General features: G+C 39.4%; 1 protein-coding gene across 1 annotated transcript; it reads left to right on the forward strand.

Moving 5' to 3' along the window:
* The first annotated feature begins 955 nt into the window (after positions 1–955).
* On the forward strand, positions 956–16516 carry cpe (carboxypeptidase E). The gene is made up of 9 exons (XM_051384055.1): positions 956–1364; positions 10590–10786; positions 11032–11199; positions 12286–12403; positions 12726–12908; positions 13395–13534; positions 13908–14007; positions 14260–14378; positions 15300–16516. Exons 1-9 carry the CDS (start codon positions 1121–1123, stop codon positions 15396–15398), a joined length of 1368 nt encoding a protein of 455 aa, XP_051240015.1. The 5' UTR covers positions 956–1120; the 3' UTR covers positions 15399–16516.
* Positions 16517–23219: the final 6703 nt, after the last annotated feature.

Raw genomic sequence — 23219 nt, forward strand, 5'->3', positions numbered from 1 at the left:
CAATATTAGAAAATAGAGAAAAATACCATCACAATTTGCTGGAGCCAACAGTCCAAAGCTTTAAAGTTTTCAATTTAAAAGTGACACAAAACAGGCATTTTTCTTGATGAATAGGAATAACTCATAATCAGTATAGTTGATAATAAATTTTCTGTTCACTGACTTTATTGATTAATTGTTGTAGCAACATTTACAGAACAATAAAGTGTTGTCAGAGTACACACTGGAATAATAACACAGACTGAACATGTTCATTTGAAAACAAGAGCTTGGTCTTCTTGGTAGAATTTTAGCTGTGATAAAAAATCTTAAAAGCAATTATATCATAAACAAATAATCCAGCATAAATAGGCAATAACCATGAATATTAAATAAGTAAATAAAACAGTATAAAATAAATGTGTAATATATATGTAATATAACCAACCATGAAAGTGTGAAATAAACTAATGAAAAGTGAAGATCCTTGGTTATGAAGTGTTATTTTTTCCTGCTTTCACAATGATACAGTTTATTGTAAGTCAGTTTTATTAAAGTCCATCAGTTTTTATTTCAAAATTTCCTTTTTTTCAAATAAAGTTTGTTGTTTTCCCCACTGACCTTTTTATTTCATATTGCCAATATTATTCACCACAGTGCGGGCAGAGCTGGTTATGTGTTGTTTGAAGGAAATAAAACTGACTCTGATATTGTGAAAGAATCAGGAAATAACAAATCCATAATAATAAACATTTATTTTTAACAAGGATTTATTCCATCGTGTCTTTATTTGGGTATATCTTGCTTAAAATATCCTTTAGAGTTAAATATGTGGCTTTATATGTGAAAACTATGAAACAAACACCTTCTGCTTTTCATCTGAGAGGGGGAAAAAAAAGGTATTTATTTTGAAAATGTTATCCGGATGCACTAATCCTCTGTCGGGCTTTACACTGGAGGGAGTCTGCGCTCAGGTACAGCAGCGCATCACACTCAGATAGAGGGAGAGAGAGAGAGAGAGCTGCACAGGGAGAGATATTTATAGCCTAAAGCGAGGCTGCAGCACAGAGATAAGGCTTGGGACCAAGCCGCAGGCAGGCAGACAGACAGGGCTTATAGGGGAAGAAGAGGACAAGTCAAAATGAAACAGTTCCTTTCGGTAGTTTTATTCGGGGCCGCGGCGGTCGCCCTGGTCAGCGCGGCCGGCACCGAGGGTGGTGAGATCTCCTTCGAGTACCACCGTTATGAGGAGCTGCGGAAGGCGCTGGTGTCGGTGTGGCTGCAGTGCCCGACCATCACCCGCATCTACACCATCGGGGAGAGCTTCGAGGGCCGCGAGCTGCTGGTGCTGGAGATGACCGACAACCCCGGGACGCACGAGCCTGGTCAGTTTTTACGCATACGTAAAGTCTTACTTCATAATGCGGTGAATATATGCACTACCCCCTCCCTCTCTCCCCCCCTCCCTCCCCGTCCCGCTCCTTTTGTCCCCGCTTTTCTTCACGGTTAGGAACCCAACACCGCACACTGTGATAACACAAACACATCACGCACTATTGCGCATACAGCCCTGCTCGTGCTCTTATAGACTATCTGTGTGCGGTGCGGCTGTACAGAGTCGACCTGCGCAGGGGGGAGGATGCGAGGAGCGCAAGGCAGGTGGGTTTGAGCTGCGCGTAAAAAAGCGGTGAGCGCAGGGGCCTGCCGCTTCAGAGGACTCTAGATGATAGATTGTGGGATCAGCCACGTAAGGCCGCCATTTTGCTGGTTGATAAGGATCTCTTCGTGCTCATCCCGAGTCGTGATTCTTCTGACACCCCGAAGACGGCGGCGGATCACGCCACGGGCTCACATGGGCTGCGTTTTGAATTAACATCAAATCAAACGCAAATGTATAAGCAGTGTTGGCTGCAGCATAGCAGAGAAAGGAATTCAGGCATAGCTTTCAGTGTTGGAGGCTTTTTACTGAATATTAAATGAACCTGTGGGTCCTAATGGGGTTGGTAGGAGTTATGATAATCCTGGGTTGTGTCTTGACTTCCCAGCATCCCCATCACTGTCCTTCACACTGGAGGAAACCAAAGAGTAGAAGATGTGATGTTTCCACGCCAGCTACATGAACATACAAACATGGGCAACCACCACACCTTCTTCTGTTTCTAAAGTCACGCCTGAGTAGAAGAAAAATCCACATAGAGAGTATTTCTGGAGTCCAGCATCACCTTGAATATGTATCTGATGGTTGGAGTATCGGCCATGAAACAGCAGGAGTAGAAAACACACCAGTCAGCTCAAATGGTTTTTGGTAACGTAGGATGGGCCTGAATTATGTTAAACTGTTTTTGTGTGATGGAGACACTAAGAGAGAGAGAGAGACTGTTCCTTTACTCCTTCCCTAATGTTTTTATTATTATCTCAGGCTGGAATTAAATGACACTATATACCCACTTCAATATTATAGATTTAGCTATGTATCTTGATAAAAGTTGTTGGGACTGTACACCAGGGACAACGGTGGAAATAAGTCCAGGTCTTCATCATTCAATCCCTCATAAAAGTCTGTGTAGTAACTAAACCAAACTAAATTTACCCAAGTGGCCATTTTTAACCCTTTAAAACCAAAACAAACTACATCACCCAGAAAAAAACATACATACTGTAAGCGTTAAAAAAAGATACCTGGTGAAAGCTCAGCGTGTTGGCACCTATAAAGCAATAATGCAACGTTAATGGATTTAGCCCGTAGTGCATTTAACCTGTAATGAACGTCTGGGAACAGTGATTCCTGTAAACAGGTGATTTAACAGTCACATACTGCAGGAAGTGATTAATTTCTTCCATGTAATACTGAAACAGAGCTCTTGAAGAAAAACAAACTCCTAACCCTGTAATTACTGTATATATAGTTTACAGTGTAGTTTGTGGTGTTTCAACTATATGTCCCATGTAGCATTTGTGTGTAAAGGTGTATTTTCTTTCTCTGGGTGTATTTGGTCTTAACGGTGCACCACAGGGTTTTTGTGTGTTGTGCAGCTCGCGTTGGTCACAGAGTCTAATGACCGTATGTACGTACTCAATAAGCCTGTAATAGTCTGGTGGGTGCGCACAGGCATGAGTCACAGTAGCGCTGTGGAGCCCTTATTACTACCAGATGAGTTTCCAAGCCGCTGCTTAACCAACAGGGGCAGCACCTCCCACCCCTCCCCTTCTCCCCACCTATCCCTCTCCTCTCCCTCCACCTCTGTTGAGCAAAACATCACACAGCAAGAAGGAGGTGGATGACACACAGAGAGAGAGGAAACAGGGAGAAGAGCTCCAGAGACTGATGGAGTAAAGGAGAGTGAGGGGACAAATAGATGATGGTTTCAGTATCAGGGGAAGAAATGTTAAGCAATTTTCAGGCTTCCCTCTGAGGTGCATTACCAATATTTTATCTGACCCTGCGATGTGTGCAAACTCTTAAGGTGGAGCCGAAATAGCTGTTGCCGGGGCAACAGATCGGCTTAGTGCACTGAGCTGACTGGCAGCTCGTGGTTGGCTGGCCGTCTGGTTTCCGGAGGATGACGGTCCTGAGCTCATGCATCTGTCAGCAAGCAGCCATCTGTCATACGCTGTGGCACAGGAACTGCCTTTAGCCAAGAGTGTAAACACACTGGTTACATATTAATATACTGTGTGTGTGTGTGTGTGTGTGTGTGTGTGTGTGTGTGTGTGTGTGTGTGTGTGTGTGCAGTAACATTTACTCAAGTAAGCAGCTATAATCATTATTTTTAATTTGTAATTGATCACATCTTGTATGTGAAATGGGTCACTAGTAGTAATAAACCCACAGAGAATTATTAGAAACCCTGCAGCTCTGTGGTTCTCAGTAGAACCTTTAAACCTTTCTGGTTTTGGTTTTATGGCCTGCTAAAAACCTCCTGTTCAGGTTCACTCTCACCACTCTCATTAGCGTTGCTTCTAGTAGCAGCTGCTTTCTGCTGCTAGTTACGCTGCCTGTCCAGCACCAAACAGCAAATGCAATTAAGCGACTAGCTGGTGAAGAAAGTGGAACACAGGAGCTAATAATGGACTTATATTTGCCAGGTAGACACAAGCATGACTCCAAATGTTCACCATATCAATGCATATTCACTCTCTGGCGAAGACCTGAATGACAGGTTTGATACCACTCTCATCTACAATGTCTCTTTGTCCGGCCTGTTAGCTTAGCACAAAGACTGGAAAGGGATGGAAACAGCTGCCTGTCTCTGTCCAACGTTTAATATGTCTACCAGCAGCTCTAATTCTCACTATTAACAAAAATAAATTGTAGAAAAACAAAGCTTTCCATTTTACAAAAGGTTATATTGTGTACTATTTCTTGGTCAAGCAGTAACCTCCTGAAGTCTTAGCTGGTTACCAGGCAACATGAGATATTACAATCATTGACAGTGTATAGGTGTTAATTCGTGAGCTAAAGAGGTGCCGGTTGGCAGCCAACTGTTTCCCCTTGTTTCCAGTGTTTGTTACTACTAACTTTACAGATTACATTTTACATTAAAAATACAAATATTATAATATATAATTACTGCAGATTACCCAACAGTACTTAAAGTAGTTAAATGCAGCCTACACATAAACACATCTTTGATAAAATTCCACGATATAATATAAAATATAACTCCATCAGGGGCCATTCGGATGTGTAGTGAGTATGTTTCTTAGTAGTTTTATAGTGTGGTATTGGTACTTCTACTTAGGTAAAGGATTTAAATCACCATTCAACATGGGCGACCTGTTTTTTCATTCAAAGGAGGTGTTTACTTCTTGCAGCTGGCTCATATTTGAGTGTACAAGAGCTGAAAAGAGGGGTTTCTCTTCAGTGAAATGGGCTCCAGCTAAACTCTTTTGACTCTCATGTCTGGAAGTATTTACAAGGCTCATATGTATGGAGGAGAAACTCTATCTTCTAATGGGTTTTGGCTTTGTCTGAAGGCGAAAAAAAATCATGTCAGTATGAGGCACTGCTTCGTCCAATATGCTGTAGACCATACATGTGGCGGACTGTTTTATCAGACAGCACAGGAAGTATGTAATCCCCAGTGAGCACGCACACAGATGCCCAGTTAAAGTGTAAAGACACACTGCTGGATATGGTTGTATCAGATGACATATGCCTGCTGTCTCCGGCATATTGAATATAAAGTGAAACAGGTAGTGTACAATAATAATAGTGCACAATGGAGGAGTGTAAACTGAGTGCATTGTTTGGACATTTTAGCTGCGAGGAGCAGCAGAGATAGCAAAAACAGCTGAGGAGAGAAGGAGGAGTTGATGAAAAAACGGAGATAAAAAAGAAAGGAATGATGATTGAGAAAACGGGAAATGTAACAGGAGTGCAAGGGTGACGAGGGAGAAGGAGAGGGGTGGGCCAAAGAATGTAGAGGGAATAAGGGAGAGGCAGAAACGGAAGGAGGATGAGAGAAAGACCAAGGCATCAGCCAGAGGTCATTTATTATACATCAGACACCCCAATGCACTCCTCCTCCTCCTCCTCCTCCTCCTCCTCTCTGCCTTCACTGTCTATCTTTCTGTTTCTTGATTTTTTCTTTCTCTCCCTGCAGTTTATTTTTGTGTGGTTTGCACGCCTCGTATTCTGCATCTCAACACGCTGCGTTACGTCACTACATGTTGATGCTGTGTATCGGTCAATGGCCATACAAGCAGTAGAGAGCCAAAGTCCCACCTCCTTTCATCTCTTCTACTCGCTTCATGTGGGGTTTTCATCTACAAGGATTCTTTCATTTTTCTTGCTAATGAAAGCTGAAACTAGCTCACTCTGAGTAGTAGGATTTAAACAGTTTATGACAGCAGTTATTGTCTCCCACAAAGCTACCGATGGCTAAGAATCATGGCACGTGATGTTGTTAAGCATGGACATGGTTGTAAATCTAAGAGGTGTTCAAATGATCAACCAGTACATGCACATACGCATTAATGTAGAAATGTATGGACGCCTCCTTTATGAGTATTAGAGCTGAAATATCAATTCACAGAAAATTCATCAGCAAATATTTTGATTCTATTAAATGTTTTAGGTCAGCTTGTTGGTTTATCGGACAAAACAAGACATATAAAGACGTCACCTTGCAAACCTTTCACAATTTTCTGACTTTACATCAAACTATTTTATATACCAAATAATTAACCAGTTAATTAAGACAATAATCTGCAGTTTAATTGATAATAAAAATAATCATCAGTTAAAGCATTAGTAAATAATAAAAAAACACTAGTGTGGACAACACAACAGGTGTATTCTGTTAAAAGAATTTGGCTGTCTGTACATGTATCAACTATATGAGCATTTTTATCATATGTATATTTTTTATTTGACATATTTTGTTGCTCTATCTATGACACAGCTGTCATTCAGAGCTCACAAACTGCTTGTACACGACTGTGTGTGTGTGAGTATACGAAGACGAGACGAGACAGACAGAGGCAGAGCGAGAGTGTGTTTACTCAACCTCCCTAAGCACCTGCCGTGTAAGGGGTTGCCACGCAGCTGAGAGCACTCTAATGTGGTGCTTCCCTAATGACGTTGCAGCGGCAGTCATTATTACGTAGTCACCTTGGAGACCGTATTGATCACCTGCTAGACACTTTTGATAACTCCTGACAAAGCACAGGATGATGCAGGGGGTTTGTTAGCCTCAGATGTGTTTTTATCGACCTGTGGAGAGCTGGAGTCAGTTTAAGGGATGGGCGGCGCCACGTCACACGTTTCGTCTACACTTCAATGATGCAAACCCCTTTTTCTTTAAGCAAATTAAACAATCAGTTGATCAGTTAAAAAAAAAAAGGATTTGCTAGTTTTCTCTGTTTATATCATTAAATATATTTTGGTTTTGGACAACAAGACATTTCAAGACATTGGCCTCTTGGAAACTGTGTGTCTCATTTTCTGATATTTATGGACTAAACAATGAACCAGTTCATTAGTTAGTTGCAGCCAAATAGAATGACAGCTTCCTCTACTATTTGGAGAACACATGATATATATCACATATCTGCCTGCTTCTATTTTTGGGAACTAATTAGTGTGCAGACTACCCCTCCTTCTTCTTCGTATGCTCATACCTGCACCTGATTTGGGCTGGATGTGTCTGTCCATCATCTTTGCCTTAAAGGTACAAATACTACCATTTGTGTGCATTTAGCACATATAAAATCTGTTTACTTAACTGTTTCTAAAACACAAATGGCAAATAGTTATCACACTTTGGTTGTACATTTCAAAACTGCCCAAATGTGAAGTTATCAATGCCGTTTTACTTACATGCGCTTTTTCTTTCACTTTGTGTGTGTAGTTATGGGTGTGCAGGAGAGAATAAAAGCTCAGCAAGGTGCAGACAGTTTGACAGAGAAGACTAATAAATTGAGAAAAAAAATGGTTACGTCACAGTCGGCTCAAGAGGAGAAAGGACATTTGGGTTTGTTCCACCCACGCAGTGATGTGTCATGCTCGCCTTTGTGTAAAAATGCATCCTCTGATCAAAAATGTGAGCGGGTATATGTGTGTGAAAAGACTAAACAGAGCTGTTACATAAGCGTGAGTTAGCAAAAACGATATTAATATGAAATAATTTATGCAGTGAAACATCATTAACCCTCCCTCCCGCCTGACCTGCTTCTGCTCCTTAAACAAAAACTCACCCAAACACATCTTAAACTCATCAATACCTACATGTGTAAAGGAAAAGGTCTCCAGATACTGAGCATCTGTGTAATAGCTTGAATTATAGTAACTCATTCAGACAGAGAGTTCAACTTCAAAGTGTGTGTGTGTGTGTGTGTGTGTGTGTGTGTGTGTGTGTGTGTGTGAACGTGTGAGTGTATGTGTTTGACAGCTTTGTAGAAGCCTGTAAAAACTATTCAACAATGTCAGGACAGAAAGAGTTAATTGCAGTCTTGAAATCATTAGTAGCAACTCCGAGAGGAACCAGATTTGAGCGTTTAAAAATAACCTGACTACCAGATGTGTGCTGGGCGGTTTGTGTGTGTGTGTGTGTGTGTGTGTGTGTGTGTGTGTGTGTGTGTGTGTGTGTGTGTGTGTGTGTGTGTGTTTGCTACTCGCTCATTGAGCCACTGGGATTATTTTAGAGATACATCAAAAAACTCAAAGAAATCCACCGAAATGGATTAAACAAGATGCAAATGTGAAAATATTGACACACATGTTCGCTTTCATCATGAAAGCATTATTTTTATACAGATTATTAGCTTTAGAAATTAAAAAGGAGATTCCCTGAAAACAGCCAAATTAGAGTAGAGGTTAAAAAAACAGTAAAAAACACACTTAAAAAAGCCCGCCTATAAAAACAGGACCCCTGTTGGCTTCAAACACACACAAAGACACACACACTCCCCCCCAACATCTGCTGATCTTGAGCTACATTTTATAACTGATCTGAACAAGGATTGTTTTCATCTCAGCTCTCAGAACAGCCACAGAAAGCCACTAATCTTTTTTTGTTGTTAATCAAAAGAGTGTAGCTCATACTTAGTCATCCTCTTTGTCATTTTGTTAAAAGGGCTTTATATAGCTCCCTCATTAGCGGCTGTCTGTCTTGTGTGTGTTCATATATGCATACATAAAGAGAAGGGACGGCTAATTAGTACATTAAAACAGATGGTTGGAGCCTTGGTCATTAAAAAGCAGCTTTATGAGGTACTGATATAAATAGCACTCAAATGTACAACCAATGTGTCCTCTGATATAGTCTAGTAATGTTTTTATTCTCGTACATCGGTAGAGCGAACATCAATAAGACAAGGAAATAAATTATGCATAGAGAAAACATCAGCGTGCGTGGTGTGTAGTTTTTAAAGGTCAAAGAGATAAAAAATGAATCAACAATTTTGATAATCCCTGAATTGTTTAAGTCATTTATCAAGCAGAAGCTAAACACACTATCAGTATAAGCTGAGGATTTGAGTGGGCCGTCGATGTTTCTACTGAAAGCTTTTTGCGAGAGTGTGAAAATGAAAACAGTATTAGACAAATACAAATGGACAGGACTTTTTACTGTTGGTACAGTAACTGGATTCACAAAAGTGTAGACTAGCTGTCAAATGAATTGTCCCTCGTTGCCAGGTAGAAACAAAGTCTCATCAGTAAAAGATCGGAATCAGAGTCAGATTCATTAGGAATTTTACTCCAGTTTTATGTTGCTCTCAATGTACTTACAGTTACAAGAACAATTTACATGAAGATAGAAATACACAGCTAAAAACAACAACGCTGATAAAAGATAAAGGTAAAAAATACTAATACAGTAAAAGGCTAACGTTACAAGAGTAAACAGTTAGCTCAACGGTAAATTATCAGTTGCTTCAGAATGTTAGCAACACATTAGCTTCAGTCAGCTAGTATGGTGGCTATAGCTTGGTTAGCAGGCAAACTACCAAATCACAAATCACAAAGCAGCTAGAATTGAAGAGTACCTAGGACAATACTCCAACAATGACATGTGAGGAACAGATATGAAGATACGTGTCCATATTTGCTCTGTCACAGATTTAACAAAATGGTGGATGTGAGAATGTCAGTTAAACTGAACTAACTACGGAACTCTGCCAGTAGTGGTTGCCCCTAGCAACAGAATGTTCAACTGAAACCAACTGCTGGTGACAGAATACTGAACTGAATATCTTTATGACTGTTGGTCGGACACTGAAATCTTAAAGACTCAAAGATTTAATTAAATAAACCTCTGATTAATCAATAATGACAATAATTGTTGGTTGCAGTCCTAGTTAGAGCGGTCACCCTTTAAAAAAAAAAAAAAAATGCATATTTTACTTGACAAAAACCCCCACACATTTCACAGATTGTCAAATGGAAACAGACACTTTTAACCTCTGCAAACCATTGTGCCTGTATATGGGTTTTAAATGCTGTTTTTCAGTGTTGGAATATAACATTTTACATGTGAAAACATGAATTTCATATGTGCTTTTTTTTAAGGGCAGTCACTGGTTACAAGTACAACAGCATAAGGTTTCTTTGTTGCAAAAGTCCCTGAGGATTCCCTAATTTTGTAAACATTAGGTTCTTGAGTCAAACTCTCTGCGATGTAATCTAATCTGATCCCAGAGCTGTCAGTCCAGCAGGCCGCTCTCCACTAAGATTTAAGCAGAACAATCTGTGACAGTCGCACTCAATAATCCACTGTCTGTCGGTCATTATTGTCCAAATGGACTTCTGGTCTGTAATGTTTAATTCTGTTTAAACTTTGAGTTACTGTGTGCCACTGCTGAAGTGTGTAGATCCTGTGTGTCCAGGATAACCTCCCTCACAAATGGGAATACTTAATCAGTGACCTTACACCACCTCTTGGTCCAAAAAAGATAAAGGAAAACGTTTGTTTCTATGACTCCTGACTAAAGATTGTGGCAGTATTGTGATATTTCTCTTTGTGATAATGTGGCCTGTTTTTCTTCATCCTTTCTCTGAGCCATAAACATGCTGTGCAGATAAAGGTTGAATACATAATGTAGAATTATCTGTGAGCTCTGTCTCTGACGCAGTAACACAGCAAGTGTCTTTTTGTTCCCTGCAGGTGAGCCCGAGTTTAAGTACATCGCCAACATGCACGGCAACGAGGCCGTGGGCAGAGAGCTGCTCATCTACCTGGCTCAGTACCTGTGCAACCAGTACCAGCAAGGCAACGAGACCATCATCGACCTCATCCACAGCACCCGCATCCACCTCATGCCCTCCATGAACCCAGACGGCTTCGAGAAAGCCGCTTCTCAGGTAAATACGCCGCAGGACAACACAGACCGGATCCAAGGACCAGACCATCAGACAGATTAAGCATAAAAGATGACAAACATTGACTTTAAACATTGGCTTTACAGCACACACACACACACACACACACACACACACACACACACACACACACTAGTAAAAATAGTAATTATTAAACCTCCAGACACTGTCTTCTGTTCTCTTCGCTCCTATGTATGTCTAAACACCATTTCCCATTTCCCGTTCAGCCTGGCGAGATCAAGGACTGGTTTGTCGGTCGCAGTAACGCGCAGGGTGTGGATCTGAACCGTAACTTCCCCGATCTGGACCGCATCATCTACATCAATGAGCGGGAGGGCGGAGCCAACAACCACCTGCTGCAGAACATGAAGAAGGCTGTGGATGAAAATACCAAGGTGCACAAAGAGACACCCAGATTCAGACAGTATGGCAGATTAAAGGATAAAGACAGGGGTTATTTCTTGTAGTCAACAAATCCCATTTAAAACACCAAAACAACAATGTGTCTCAATACTTTACAGCTTATCTGCCCTGTCTGCGGCTCTCTGCCCTGAACCCATTCATTCCTACTGAATGTGTGAATCTATATAAGCCGGTAGCAATTACATAACGTGTTATTTTTAAAGAACAGTGTAAATAGAGCTGTTTTTAGGGACTATACTTAGGTGTGGATTAAAAAACATTTGGTTCCCTGGTGTACGTGTTTTTACAACAGCAGGATGTTTTAATGGATATAATAAATATTTTTATCAAAGTATTAAATGATAATGTGAAAACTTTTTATCTGAGGAGTTGGTAAAAACCAAAAAAAGAGCTAAAAGAGAGTAAATACTGGATTTATGTTCACCAGGTGGACAGAAACACGACTCAAAATGAATGATAATGTTGCTCCTTAACTGCTTAATGGAAAAATCTGCTATTGTAGGTTTGAAATAAACTTTAGAGCCCACGTTTTTGGTAATAAACTAAAATAAAATCCCCGAGTGGAGCGGTTTGATGAGTTGAATCTATTTTATTGGTTTCATAATCTTTTTACCCTCCTTTTCCAACTGTTAGGGAGAAACAAAAATGCGAATAGCTGGATGTAGAGCCTGTGTTTGTATTGTTTGCATTTTGTCGGCTGATGTAGAAACATGGCAGTTCAAAATGTCTGTAGATAAAGATGGCTCATCGTAAGGTAACGAAAACATAATGATTCTTATTTTCAGGGGATTAAACACTAATGAAAACATACCTATGAATATTATATACTATTTCTGCCAATAGATCCTCCTAAATCCTAAAGACCTTTAATACGTTGTGGATTTTGGTTGTTTTGTGGGATTTGTTGACAGTAAGAAAAATATAGAATATTACCAGACGTATCCTTTATTGCTTTATAAAACATCTGGTGTTGAAAGTGATAATATTTCAGACACAGAAATGCCTCTTTGACTTGTTTGCAAGTGCAGTATGTAATTTATGATTTTGTGCATTTGCAGCTGGCTCCAGAGACCAAAGCAGTGATCCACTGGATCATGGACATCCCCTTCGTCCTCTCAGCTAACCTGCATGGAGGAGATGTGGTGGCCAACTACCCATATGATGAGACCCGCACTGGTACATAAACACATATGTGGACACACAATCTCAAACATTTCCTGTTTGGGTTGTTAAACTGTATATAAACTGTTCCCTTGCTCTATACGAGAATGTTTCCACTGCTTTAATGAGACAAACATTTGAACCTGTAATTGAAACAACAAACACTTTATTCATTTTTCTTCAGAGTGTCGTAACCAGATGGAAAATGTGTTCTTTCTCTGGCTCCCTGTGCATTGTTATTCAAAGTAAACAAAATGTGTTTGCCCAGGCACACGTTTAATGCGTTGCAGATGCAGGTATCCAGTTGATACTTTATCATTGTGTGTGTTCCTCTAAGGCTCCACCCATGAGTACAGCGCCAGTCCAGACGATGTGACATTCAAGTCTCTGGCGAAGTCCTACTCGATTTACAACCCAGTCATGTCCGACCCTCAACGACCACCCTGCCGTAAGAACGACGACGACTCCAGCTTCAAAGATGGTATCACCAATGGAGGGGCCTGGTACAGCGTGCCCGGAGGTAAGAGACAGCAGGTTTATAAAATGTGAGGTTTTGATCAGTTGCGGGTAAAGAGACCGGGCCAGATATGGTTGAGGCTGTTACTAATGTTAATATTGTATTTGAGAGTTAGTTTATATATAGTTCTCTGGTGGCCGAGGGGTTTAAGACCTTGACAATGCATATTTTGTACTGTTTGACTCTTGTTGGTTGCTTCCTCCTTCATTTCCTTCCTTCCATTGGGGTTAACTTTCCACTGTACTCTGTCTATATATCTGTGTATGCAAGCTAAAATCAACTGCTGCATTTTATTGGACTGGTTGGGCTCGATTTAGTGAAATCAAGAAATTAAGGTGTAACAAAATGAAGCCCATTATAACTGAAAATCTCCCAAATCAGTCTTTTTGTGCTTTCATTTCCATAAAGAAATGTCTAAGTATATATGTTCTCCACTGTCACTCTCAATTTCTCTTATTAATGTCTTGTTGTTTTTTTTTACCATTACAGGAATGCAGGATTTCAACTACCTCAGCAGCAACTGTTTTGAGATCACTCTGGAGCTCAGCTGTGACAAGTTCCCCAGTGAGGACACACTCAAGAACTACTGGGAGCAGAACCGCAACTCACTGGTCAACTACATCGAGCAGGTAGGCAGCCCAACAGGACCAGAAATACAAAGATAAAGATCTCGTTTAGTTTCACTGGAGAATGAGGATGTAGTTTTTCAATCTGGTATGAATCTAAAAAGCGAAGACTTCAATATCTATCTCAAGTGAGTAAAATGTTAATGGTTTTAAATTCAATGAAGTATGGCCAAGAAGTCCTCCAAGTCAATGCCAAAATAAACCCTTTGACTGGTCCAAATATGACTCAGGATGCATTTTCTGATTAGACACCTTTATGGTCAAAGTATGAGTAAGTTTAGCTAACTTAAACTATTTCAAGAAATATTGTCTTCCAACCCCCCAAACAGACATTTTGTCCTCTTGGCCAAGCCTTATGCCTTATGTGTGTTTGTAGGTTCACCGTGGCGTCAAGGGCTTCGTGCGTGACCTGCAGGGCAACGGCATTTCCAACGCCACCATCTCTGTGGAGGGCATTGACCATGACTTGACCACAGGTATGACAACCATACCTATGCTTCACTACAACAGACCCCCACTGACATGAGGTGTGGTGTGAGAAATGTAATAGTAAGGTGTTGTACTGCCATCTGGTGGACAGACGTGGTACTGGATTTTCAGCAGCTGTTTTTTTATTTGCTCCTCATATCACAGTGATAGTATCAGGTACTACTGGCTGCGTTTGGAGGAACTGTTGGATTCTCTGTTTGTTGCTTACTTGTATTCATGAGAAAATCTGTATTTTGTAGCCAAAGATGGAGACTATTGGCGCCTACTGGCTCCAGGAAACTACAAAGTGGCAGCCTCTGCCCCAGGATACCTGACTGTCATCAAAAAGGTTGCTATTCCCTACAGCCCCGCGACCAGGGTAAGAACCAACCATATTCACTGTGTGCTCCCTCTAATATTTACAGAAGGGTAAGCTTGCTCAGGACCTGGAATGATTTTTAGAGACATTTTAGCTCTATCCTTAGATCCAATCATCCATCATGTCTACGGCGCAAGTCAAAAGTTTGTGAGCAACCTTTACGAATAGCATTTTAGATTGAATCTACAAACGGCAGATTTATTGTAAATATCCTAATATTAGAGCATGTGAGTAAGAAATAGGTATTACGAATTGAAGACTTTGATCACTTTATTCAGGTGGCTGTAGCAGAGAAGTTACTGTATATTTGACTTATTCTGAGAGGGTTTATTTACTTTAAAGCTTGTGGCTTGTGACTCTTTAAAACAATGCAGTACCTATTTAAAAACACTTTATTTCATTAGCCTGTAGCTCATTCCTAGACCTCATTGTTGTCCAAAAACTATTAAAACCAAATTACTTTTTCCATCCTGCTGCCGGAAATACTAGAGTAACAAAAATAACCAGTAATAGAGCACCGATTGTGTATTACTCTGTGGCTGAAAATAGTCCCCAGAAAATCCACTATGTACTGCTGTTTGAGTGATGCCCGGTTGTTTTAGGAAATTACTGAACAAAATAAAACAATAAAACTATATATTTGTAATCTGTTTTAAAGGATTTATGTGTGTAAGGAAGAATTGAGTTTGGGGTTGAAAGCCACACATAGGCTAAGGAAGTCGGCAATCACTTAGACAGACTATCACATTGGTCTCTTCATAGCATTGGGTAAAAATAAGGAAAAAATATAGGATAATAACATAATTTCAAGTCCTCCAGGGAAAGTCTTAATTAGTCTGAAAAAGAATCATCTCTTACCTCTTACCTCTCGTCTGTCTCCATGTCTCTCTCTCTCTCTCTCTCTCTCTCTCTCTGTCTCAGGTGGACTTTGAGCTGGAGTCTCTGATGGAGAGGAAGGAGGAAGAGCGGGAGGAGCTGATGGACTGGTGGAAGATGATGTCAGAGACACTGAACTTCTAAAGCGTTTGTCTGGCTGATGATCGGATCGTCCGCACATCGATGTAATATATTCAACATTCTGTGTGCCCGTCCACTCCCGAAAAGAATATATTGTCTCTTCTCCGTTTTGTTTTCTTTCGTTCATTATTTTAATTGATTATATTGTTCATTAATGTAATGGTTTGGCCTCATACTCCTGTAGATTGTTTGTATATCCTGCAGACACACAATCACATACTGACGGACACGGGAGGAATTTGCAGGTAGTTTGGTGGCAGCGAGATCGATGTTGATTTCTGTGGTATTGTGTTCTTTATCGTACACGTGATTGGTAACCATGGCACCCATCTATATAACCAATGAGTGACTGAGTAATTATGTATGTTAAAGAGCTGTTTACATCATTACCACATGGCTCTGACCATAACAGTTCGTCCTTTTTCCTGTTTTAAATGTCTCTGTTTCTCGAGGCTTTAGTACAAACACACAAATATAAACACACAACCTTAGTGCACTAAAAAAAGGTTCAATTCAATTCCCGGTAACTGTAAACTTGCACACTCACACACACACACACACACACACTGTAATGTAATATAGACAACACTATGGTTTTGAGATAATCAGGGACATTGAAAGCGGTAAAATCACTGTATACATTATATTGTAAACAATCTACACAGGCGAGATCATTTCCCTGTATCTTATTGATGTTGAGATTATTTTTTTTTTAACTGACTGCAGCACAGCTTTGATTTTAGCACAAGATGAATGGTTATAATATATACTGTATTTATGAACTAGGTATAGTAAGAAATATGTTGTTTTTGTAACTAAAAAAATATAAAAGAAAACAAGACAAGGCCATGACACCTATAAATCCGTCAACCTCAGTCTACCCAAAGCCATTCCTTTGTATGTGCACTACACAGGGAATACTATGGTACATAAGGGACTGTGGTACATGTACAAGTTGTTTTTCAAGGATAAATTAACACTAATCTTCTGAGTGGACTGTATGGATGCTGTTCATCTGGTTTGAGACCACAAAAAGAATTTATTGAATGTATAGCTATACAAACAGTTACAAATGTAAAGAATGAACTGATCAATAAAACTCCCCTCTTTATGTTGTCAAACTGCAGTCTTGTGGCCTTTGTTTTAGCTCGTTCAGGTGAAAGTGGCCCATCTCAGACAGAAACTGGGGGTGTGCTATACAGTACTGGTGTTAACTGGTGTATTTAAGGCTAAATGGTGCACACTAGTGAGGATAAGGCTGTGTTTTTCTAAAGGGACATTACATCAGTCAATAAATCTGAATTTGGGAAAACATTTGATGGTTGTAAAGAAAAGTTTACAATTTAAATAGCTTGAGTTGGTGCTTCCCTTACAGTTAATATTGTTTATAGAGGTTTATTGCAGTCTTAGGGGTGAGTAAAATAAGGTTTATGAATTATACACCACACAGAAGTACCTTACTGGTGGTAATGAATTAAATTCTTGTGAAAATTATTAAATAGAAAAAAGGTCAAATAGGTAAAGAAAACAAAATAAATTTTTTGGTGCTTTTTATACTCAAAATATATTCCCTTACAAAAACTAATTAAAAGTGGATTAATCAATCATTAAATCAATCAATAATTAGAAAATGTAGTATAAAATAAGATTAAGAATAGAAATAAAAATACAAACTAATTCAACTTAAACTTAAAAGCAAGCAGTATACATAAAGTAACTATTAAATGGTTGTATATTATGTAAAAACAATATGACACCGCCCTATATAATAACATACACCAGAATAGTATATAATTAAATAATGATACTTGGTGTAAGCAGTACTAAGTGTTAAAATAGAAATATGATGCAGTACATAAAGAAAAAAACGTATATTATTCAGAAATATGTCTCAGTTGTAAAGGAATCCTGTAGGAATTATGCAGAATTTTGCTTCACTTCACTTTCCTTTTTTTGTTTATTTGTTTTTATTAGTAAACATTGATTAGGCGTATAGTTTGTAACCTTGTTGGTGCATCTGTCTGGGGCAAAGGGGTTGGAAGTGGAAGTATTTTTATTATCATTTTATCTTGTGGTTATTATTATTGTTATATGTCTGTAAAGGAGTTATTTAACTATATAATAAGAGCACACATTATCAGTGTCATGGTTGCTGAGAGACAAAAGTTTAATGTGAGTATGTTCTATTTGTGGACACTAGGGGGCCAAAGAACCTCTAAACAACTATTATGACCTACTCAGATAGCTGGATATATAGATAGATACTTTATTGATCCCCGGAGGAGAAACTGAGGTGTTGTTAAACCTCCAACAGATAAAGAGAAGTCATGTATTTGTCCACTTTACGAATGTAAGTCCAATATTATGCAATCTTGTAGCTCTGGTTTGGTCCTCACCAACTAACTTGCTATAAGTTAAATCCTGCAAACTTGTGACAGTACAAAAGCAATTTACACTAAACTTAAACTTATTTTCTAAAAGAAAAAGTTGTGTTAAAATGGCATTACTTGATTTTTTTGTTTGAAGTAATGTAATTACAGCTTTAGTTTTTATTATGAAGTTGTACGAAACATAAAGTACACTCCCTGTGTTACTGTCAGTGAGAAATATTTTAACAAAATAATATTTTCTGAAATATTGTATAGTATGCTGGTTATTCCTGTAGCTGCAGGTTTTAAATATTAATTTAGTAATTCAGGTTACAATAAACCTTTTTCACAGCAGCCATTTTGACACAGTAAGGAAGGTAAACACAGGTATTACTAATGATACTAATTAAGTCTCAGTTCCAGTTAGTGCAGCAGAGCCTTTCCAGTGAGCCAAGATGCACAATAGCACCCTGACTCTGTTTGACCTGAATGGAACTGAACCTGTAAAAAACAGTGTGCAGGAATTAAAGGTGTCTAGCAGTGACGTTGCAGATTGCAACTGACTCGTATTTGACGACCTGGGAATGAGAACGAGCTGTGAAATGTGTTGGAGAAACTATGGTGGCCTCACAAAACTCACAAAAAGCAGGAGGCCCTGTCTGTAGTCAGGGATTGGTTTGACCTTTCTGGGCTATTGTAGAAACATGGCAGCAACCTGCAGTCAGTCTGTAGATAAAAACTAATTCTAAGGTAATTAAAACACAACTTTTCCTATAGTCAGGTGGTTATACACTAATTATTTTCCATTATTGCCAATAGATCCTCCAAAATGTTTTACATTGGACCTTTAATTGGTATCACTGGTAACAACTGTGCATTGTTTTCCAGGTTATACCTTACCTGTGAGGCCTAAACTGTGAGGAAATCGTATTGCGAACCCAGTATCATGAATTGTATCGAATCGTGGGTTGAATGTACCGTAGGTTGTACAATGGTGCACACTCTGCATCGGCTTTCAGGGTACAAGATAATCTCTAGTTCTGTGCCAGCAGGAAACCAAAACAATAAAATAAACTGTTAATGTTAACATGAATCTAGGTTCAAGTACAGTATAGGTTAAATGGAGTGCACACTCACACACTAATGTAATGTAATTGGTCTGGGACAGTATGTGTGTGTGTGTGTGTGTGTGTGTGTGTGTGTGTGTGTGTGTGTGTGTGTGTGTGTGTGTGTGTGTGTTTATCTTTGTACAGACCAATTAGATTTTAAGACCATGAAATTGAGGACATTTTGTAATTTCAGGACATGCCAAAGTCTCTCCACAGTCCTCCAAGAGCTGTTTGAAGGCTACAATTTGTTTTTAGTGTTCAGACTGTTCGGCCTGTTGTAGTTCTGAAGGACAAAGTTATAGTTAAAGTAAGTCGATGCAATATCTGTGCCCCAAATCAGAAGTGAAAGATCAGATTCCGTGTGATGTTGTGCTGTTCACACTGTTAAAAAAGAGTTAAATATGATCAAAAAAGAGCAGATTTAGGCCACTTCTGCCTGCAGTCTGAACATAGCAGTGACTGTGAGGTTATATATGAATGTAAGTTTGACTCATGCTGTGTATATACTGTATATCTTACTGTGTCCTTCTGCATAAACCGAGCATATTTATTTGTATCCTTCAGCCTAAAGCAGGAATGCATTGTTACAGGAGTGTATTGTTAAGTATTCACCTCTCGGCCCGCACACACACACACACACACACACACACACACACACACACACACACACACACACAGAGCAAGGGTGGCACTTTTAGTCTAACTATGCAGTTGAATCAGCTGTTTTAGCATTAGATGCTAACTCTGCAGATCAATGGCCCCCCTGGTCTATTAGTCATACCGGCCCTATTAGCATCTGCTATTAGCATCTCCTCATCGATACCATTGATCAAGCTGCTCTGGCTTCAGGGTGGTGTGGGACACAAAGGAGACCTGGTGAGAGAGAGAGGGGGGGGGAGGGAGAGAGAGAAAGAGAGAAGGATATTATTATATTATTACATTCAGAGTGACACAAAACAACTTGGATCATGTAACTTGAGTCTTACAAGGTTAAAGGAGTTGAGTTGAGTATTGAGATTTTGGAGATAACGAAACATTTTGAAAACTTGTTGACATTAGAGCTGAAATGATTTATCGATCGACAGAATGGGGTCATTTTTCCAAACATTGATTAGTTCCAGCTTCTCTAAAGAGAGGATTTGCTGCTTTTCTCAGTTTTGTCACTGTAAACTTAATATATTTGACTGTTGGACACACGAGACATCTGAGTAGGTCGCTTTCAGAAATTGTGATGAGTACTTTTCTGACATTTTATAGACAGAAGGAATAATCGTTTAAAATCTGCAGATTAATTTTTAGCTTTAGTTGACATCATTTTTCTTTAGCATTAATGAAATATTGGGCCTCATGCAAGAATCAGTCATACGAACATACTCATTCTTAAGTGGCTTCTACTACTGACACTGGTATTTAGTGGTTTTCTTTTCAGTTTACATTTAAAAATCTACAACTTCACTACATTGTATGTGCTCTAAGGCAGGAAGGACTTTTTGAAAAGTTATCTGTAATTAGTTTTTTAATATATATATTAAATAAGGGTTTTTGTTTAGTTGTTTGTGTCTTTACTGGTCATATCGATCATTTGTACTTTTACACTCTGGCCTGGTGGTACAGGTGTAGTCTGACAGCAGTCCATCTGCCTTTGTCATTACTCCTTTCATCCTGCAGATGACAGTAGTGTGCTTATGACCTGACAATCACTGAGAAGAATTCATCCCTGAAGAGAATATCAATATGGTCTATTCAAAGGGAAAAATAAGTGTTTGCAGTCCCTCTGTGAGGATCCACCGCCTGGTCACGAATCATTGCTTTTATGTGGATTTGAACTGTTAGGGAGTGGCTGTTTTTAGTTGTGGAGTTTGTGTATGTTCCTCATTAGAGAGCGGTTTCCCCTTCGGAGTCTGCTGACTCCCAGAAGTTCAAAGTGGCTACAGGCTCATCTTTTCAACTACCCCAGTTCACTGGAAAATGTGGCTTATTTGTGCATAAATGGGCGTGTAATCTTTTATCTGTGATATGTTAGAAAAGGTGTACAAAGTGTAAGTAGTGAGAACATGAAGAACTGTTGAGAACATGAAGACAGTACATCCTCTGCCCTCATCTGGCTGGATCTCTGAGGACAAAGATCAGTAGAGCGGTCAAACGGTGAGACAATACATAATTGAAAAGCACTAAGTCATCAAAGCAAAAGGTAAAAAGTTGGAAAGAAAAAGAACATGATTATAATTGTGTTCCACTTACATGTATTTGTTAGATCCTACATAGTTTTGCTTGACTCAAAAAAAAAAAACATTTTCTGGATGTTATGTGAATCAATTAACGTGTTTACATCTTCATTCATCTTTAACCTTCAGTGAGACACTGAGACCAGCTTGAATTGTATTTGGATTACAATCAAAACCATTTTTCCTTCTTGTTGGACTACAGGTACATGATGCAGATTTTTATACATGCCCCAAAAAGGAGTGAAACCCCCTCTACCAATGTACTCCTTATTTTATGTCAGAGGTGCTGATGAGAGGCGACGACAAATAATGCCTCAGATCTAGCATTCCTATGAAGATGACTATGATCTTCAGAAAATGGACTGATAACTTAAACATCAGACGGAGGGTAAGGTGGCAAAAGAAAGAAAATATGAGAAAATAATCAGTGTAACTCGAATATTTTATACTTATTGGAACTCCACTGATTTAACTGCACTCCTCTAACATTGTCAGACTCACGATGAACAGGTCTTTTTAAAGAAAGTGATAACAAATGTTACAACCGAACCAGAGATTTTTTCAAACTTGTAGTTTTCATCCCCAGCTGATGCTGACTTAAATGACATCACTTGAGCACATTAATCAGTTTTCATCTTCTTTTGGGCTACAAGTGAAAACTTAAGTCTTTGTGCCTTGATACCACCAATCTGAATCTTCATATATTTTTATTTTGATTTAACTGTCTCACGATACATCTTTACATTCCTCCTTATTATTGATCGTTGCCTAGGTAAATGTAATGATTTCAGGTGATACTGTCCATCTTTATAGCTCTCATGAAAAAACAATGCATGGAAACAAATCACTCAGGAAATGGACTACATTGTTTTGCGCAGTGTGGACACTTGAGAGCTTTTAAATTGTGTCCACTATCTGTACATGCAAACGCACAAAGGTCTAAATTGTAGCTGATGACAGCTTCTTTTTCTGTAGGTGGTGCAGGTTGACAGGTGTGGAAGAACCCCTCCCCGCCCGTGGAGAATCGGCTAAACATGACTGAGTGAGTCTGTGAGTGCTTTATAAAAGGTGCTTTACAATAAATGATTTCATATTAAACTTTTTCACGAGCCGCAGAAAGACGCTTGTTGGGGCTGAAAAGTCTTTATACAGAAATTCTCTCTCTCTCTCTCTCACACACACACACACACACACACACACACACACACACACACACACACACACACACACACACACACACACACACAGTCCAAAGTCTTCACTTCTTATTTCTACAGTCTCTCTGAAAGGAAGCATATCTGCAGAGAGCAGAGGCCAGGGCACACACACTAACACAATCCCAAGTTCCTGAAGAAGTGCTGTGTCAGCAAGGGACTACTGTTTACATTTACACACCCATACACAGACACACGCACACACACACATACAGCATCTTGGGCTTTCAAAGCAGCGAAATGGCGTGAACAGGAGGATGTAGTCTGTTTGCTCACTCGGTACACTTCTTTCTCTGTCGCTGTTCAATTCGACAAAATCTAACTCAGCATCATCTGGTCTTTCATCCAACTGTCATTCTCCTTTTGCAGCACTGGAAAAAAAAATGTGCAGATCAACAAATAATTTTTTGTATTTGTATGAAATTCACCACACAATACCTGAGGTAAGAAGAGGTAAGAGGTAGTGTCATGGCAACAACGCAAGACGCTTTGACTGGAAATAAATATGCGGCTGCAGGACGTCCTCTTCTTCTTATTGTTTTAAGTAAATAAAAACACAATATTTTGGATAAGACGATGATTTTGTAATAAATTCAGCAACAACTGTGTGTAGCGCTGTGGCTACCTGAGGTTAGCATTAACACTAAAAGCAGAGCAGATCACAACATCACATGAGGATGCATCTTGCCAGGCTTCAATCAATGCGTTTTGGGGCCAAACTGTTATTGTCAGGGTCTTTTGAGGAAGTACCGACAGCTACGGGGGGGCGCTAGGTGTGATACAAGGAGAAGGCGCTGTTCATTAACATAGAGGTTAGTGTAGATGCTGCTAGCATCAGTTCTATCAGAATTGGTGAGTATTTCTTTATTGAAAGAAGAACATCGAACGGTACTGAAGGCTCAATGGA

This window comes from Dicentrarchus labrax, unplaced genomic scaffold (genome assembly GCF_905237075.1).
Source record: "Dicentrarchus labrax unplaced genomic scaffold, dlabrax2021, whole genome shotgun sequence".
Taxonomy (NCBI): Eukaryota; Metazoa; Chordata; class Actinopteri; family Moronidae; genus Dicentrarchus; species Dicentrarchus labrax.

Coding starts and splice junctions, on each gene's coding strand:
- cpe (XM_051384055.1), top strand. CDS start 1,121: ATGAAACAGTTCCTTTCGGTAGTTTTATTCGGGGCCGCGGCGGTCGCC. Junction 13,535..13,907: donor TGGTCAACTACATCGAGCAG/GTAGGCAGCCCA, acceptor GTGTGTTTGTAG/GTTCACCGTGGCGTCAAGGG. Junction 14,379..15,299: donor CCTACAGCCCCGCGACCAGG/GTAAGAACCAAC, acceptor TCTCTGTCTCAG/GTGGACTTTGAGCTGGAGTC.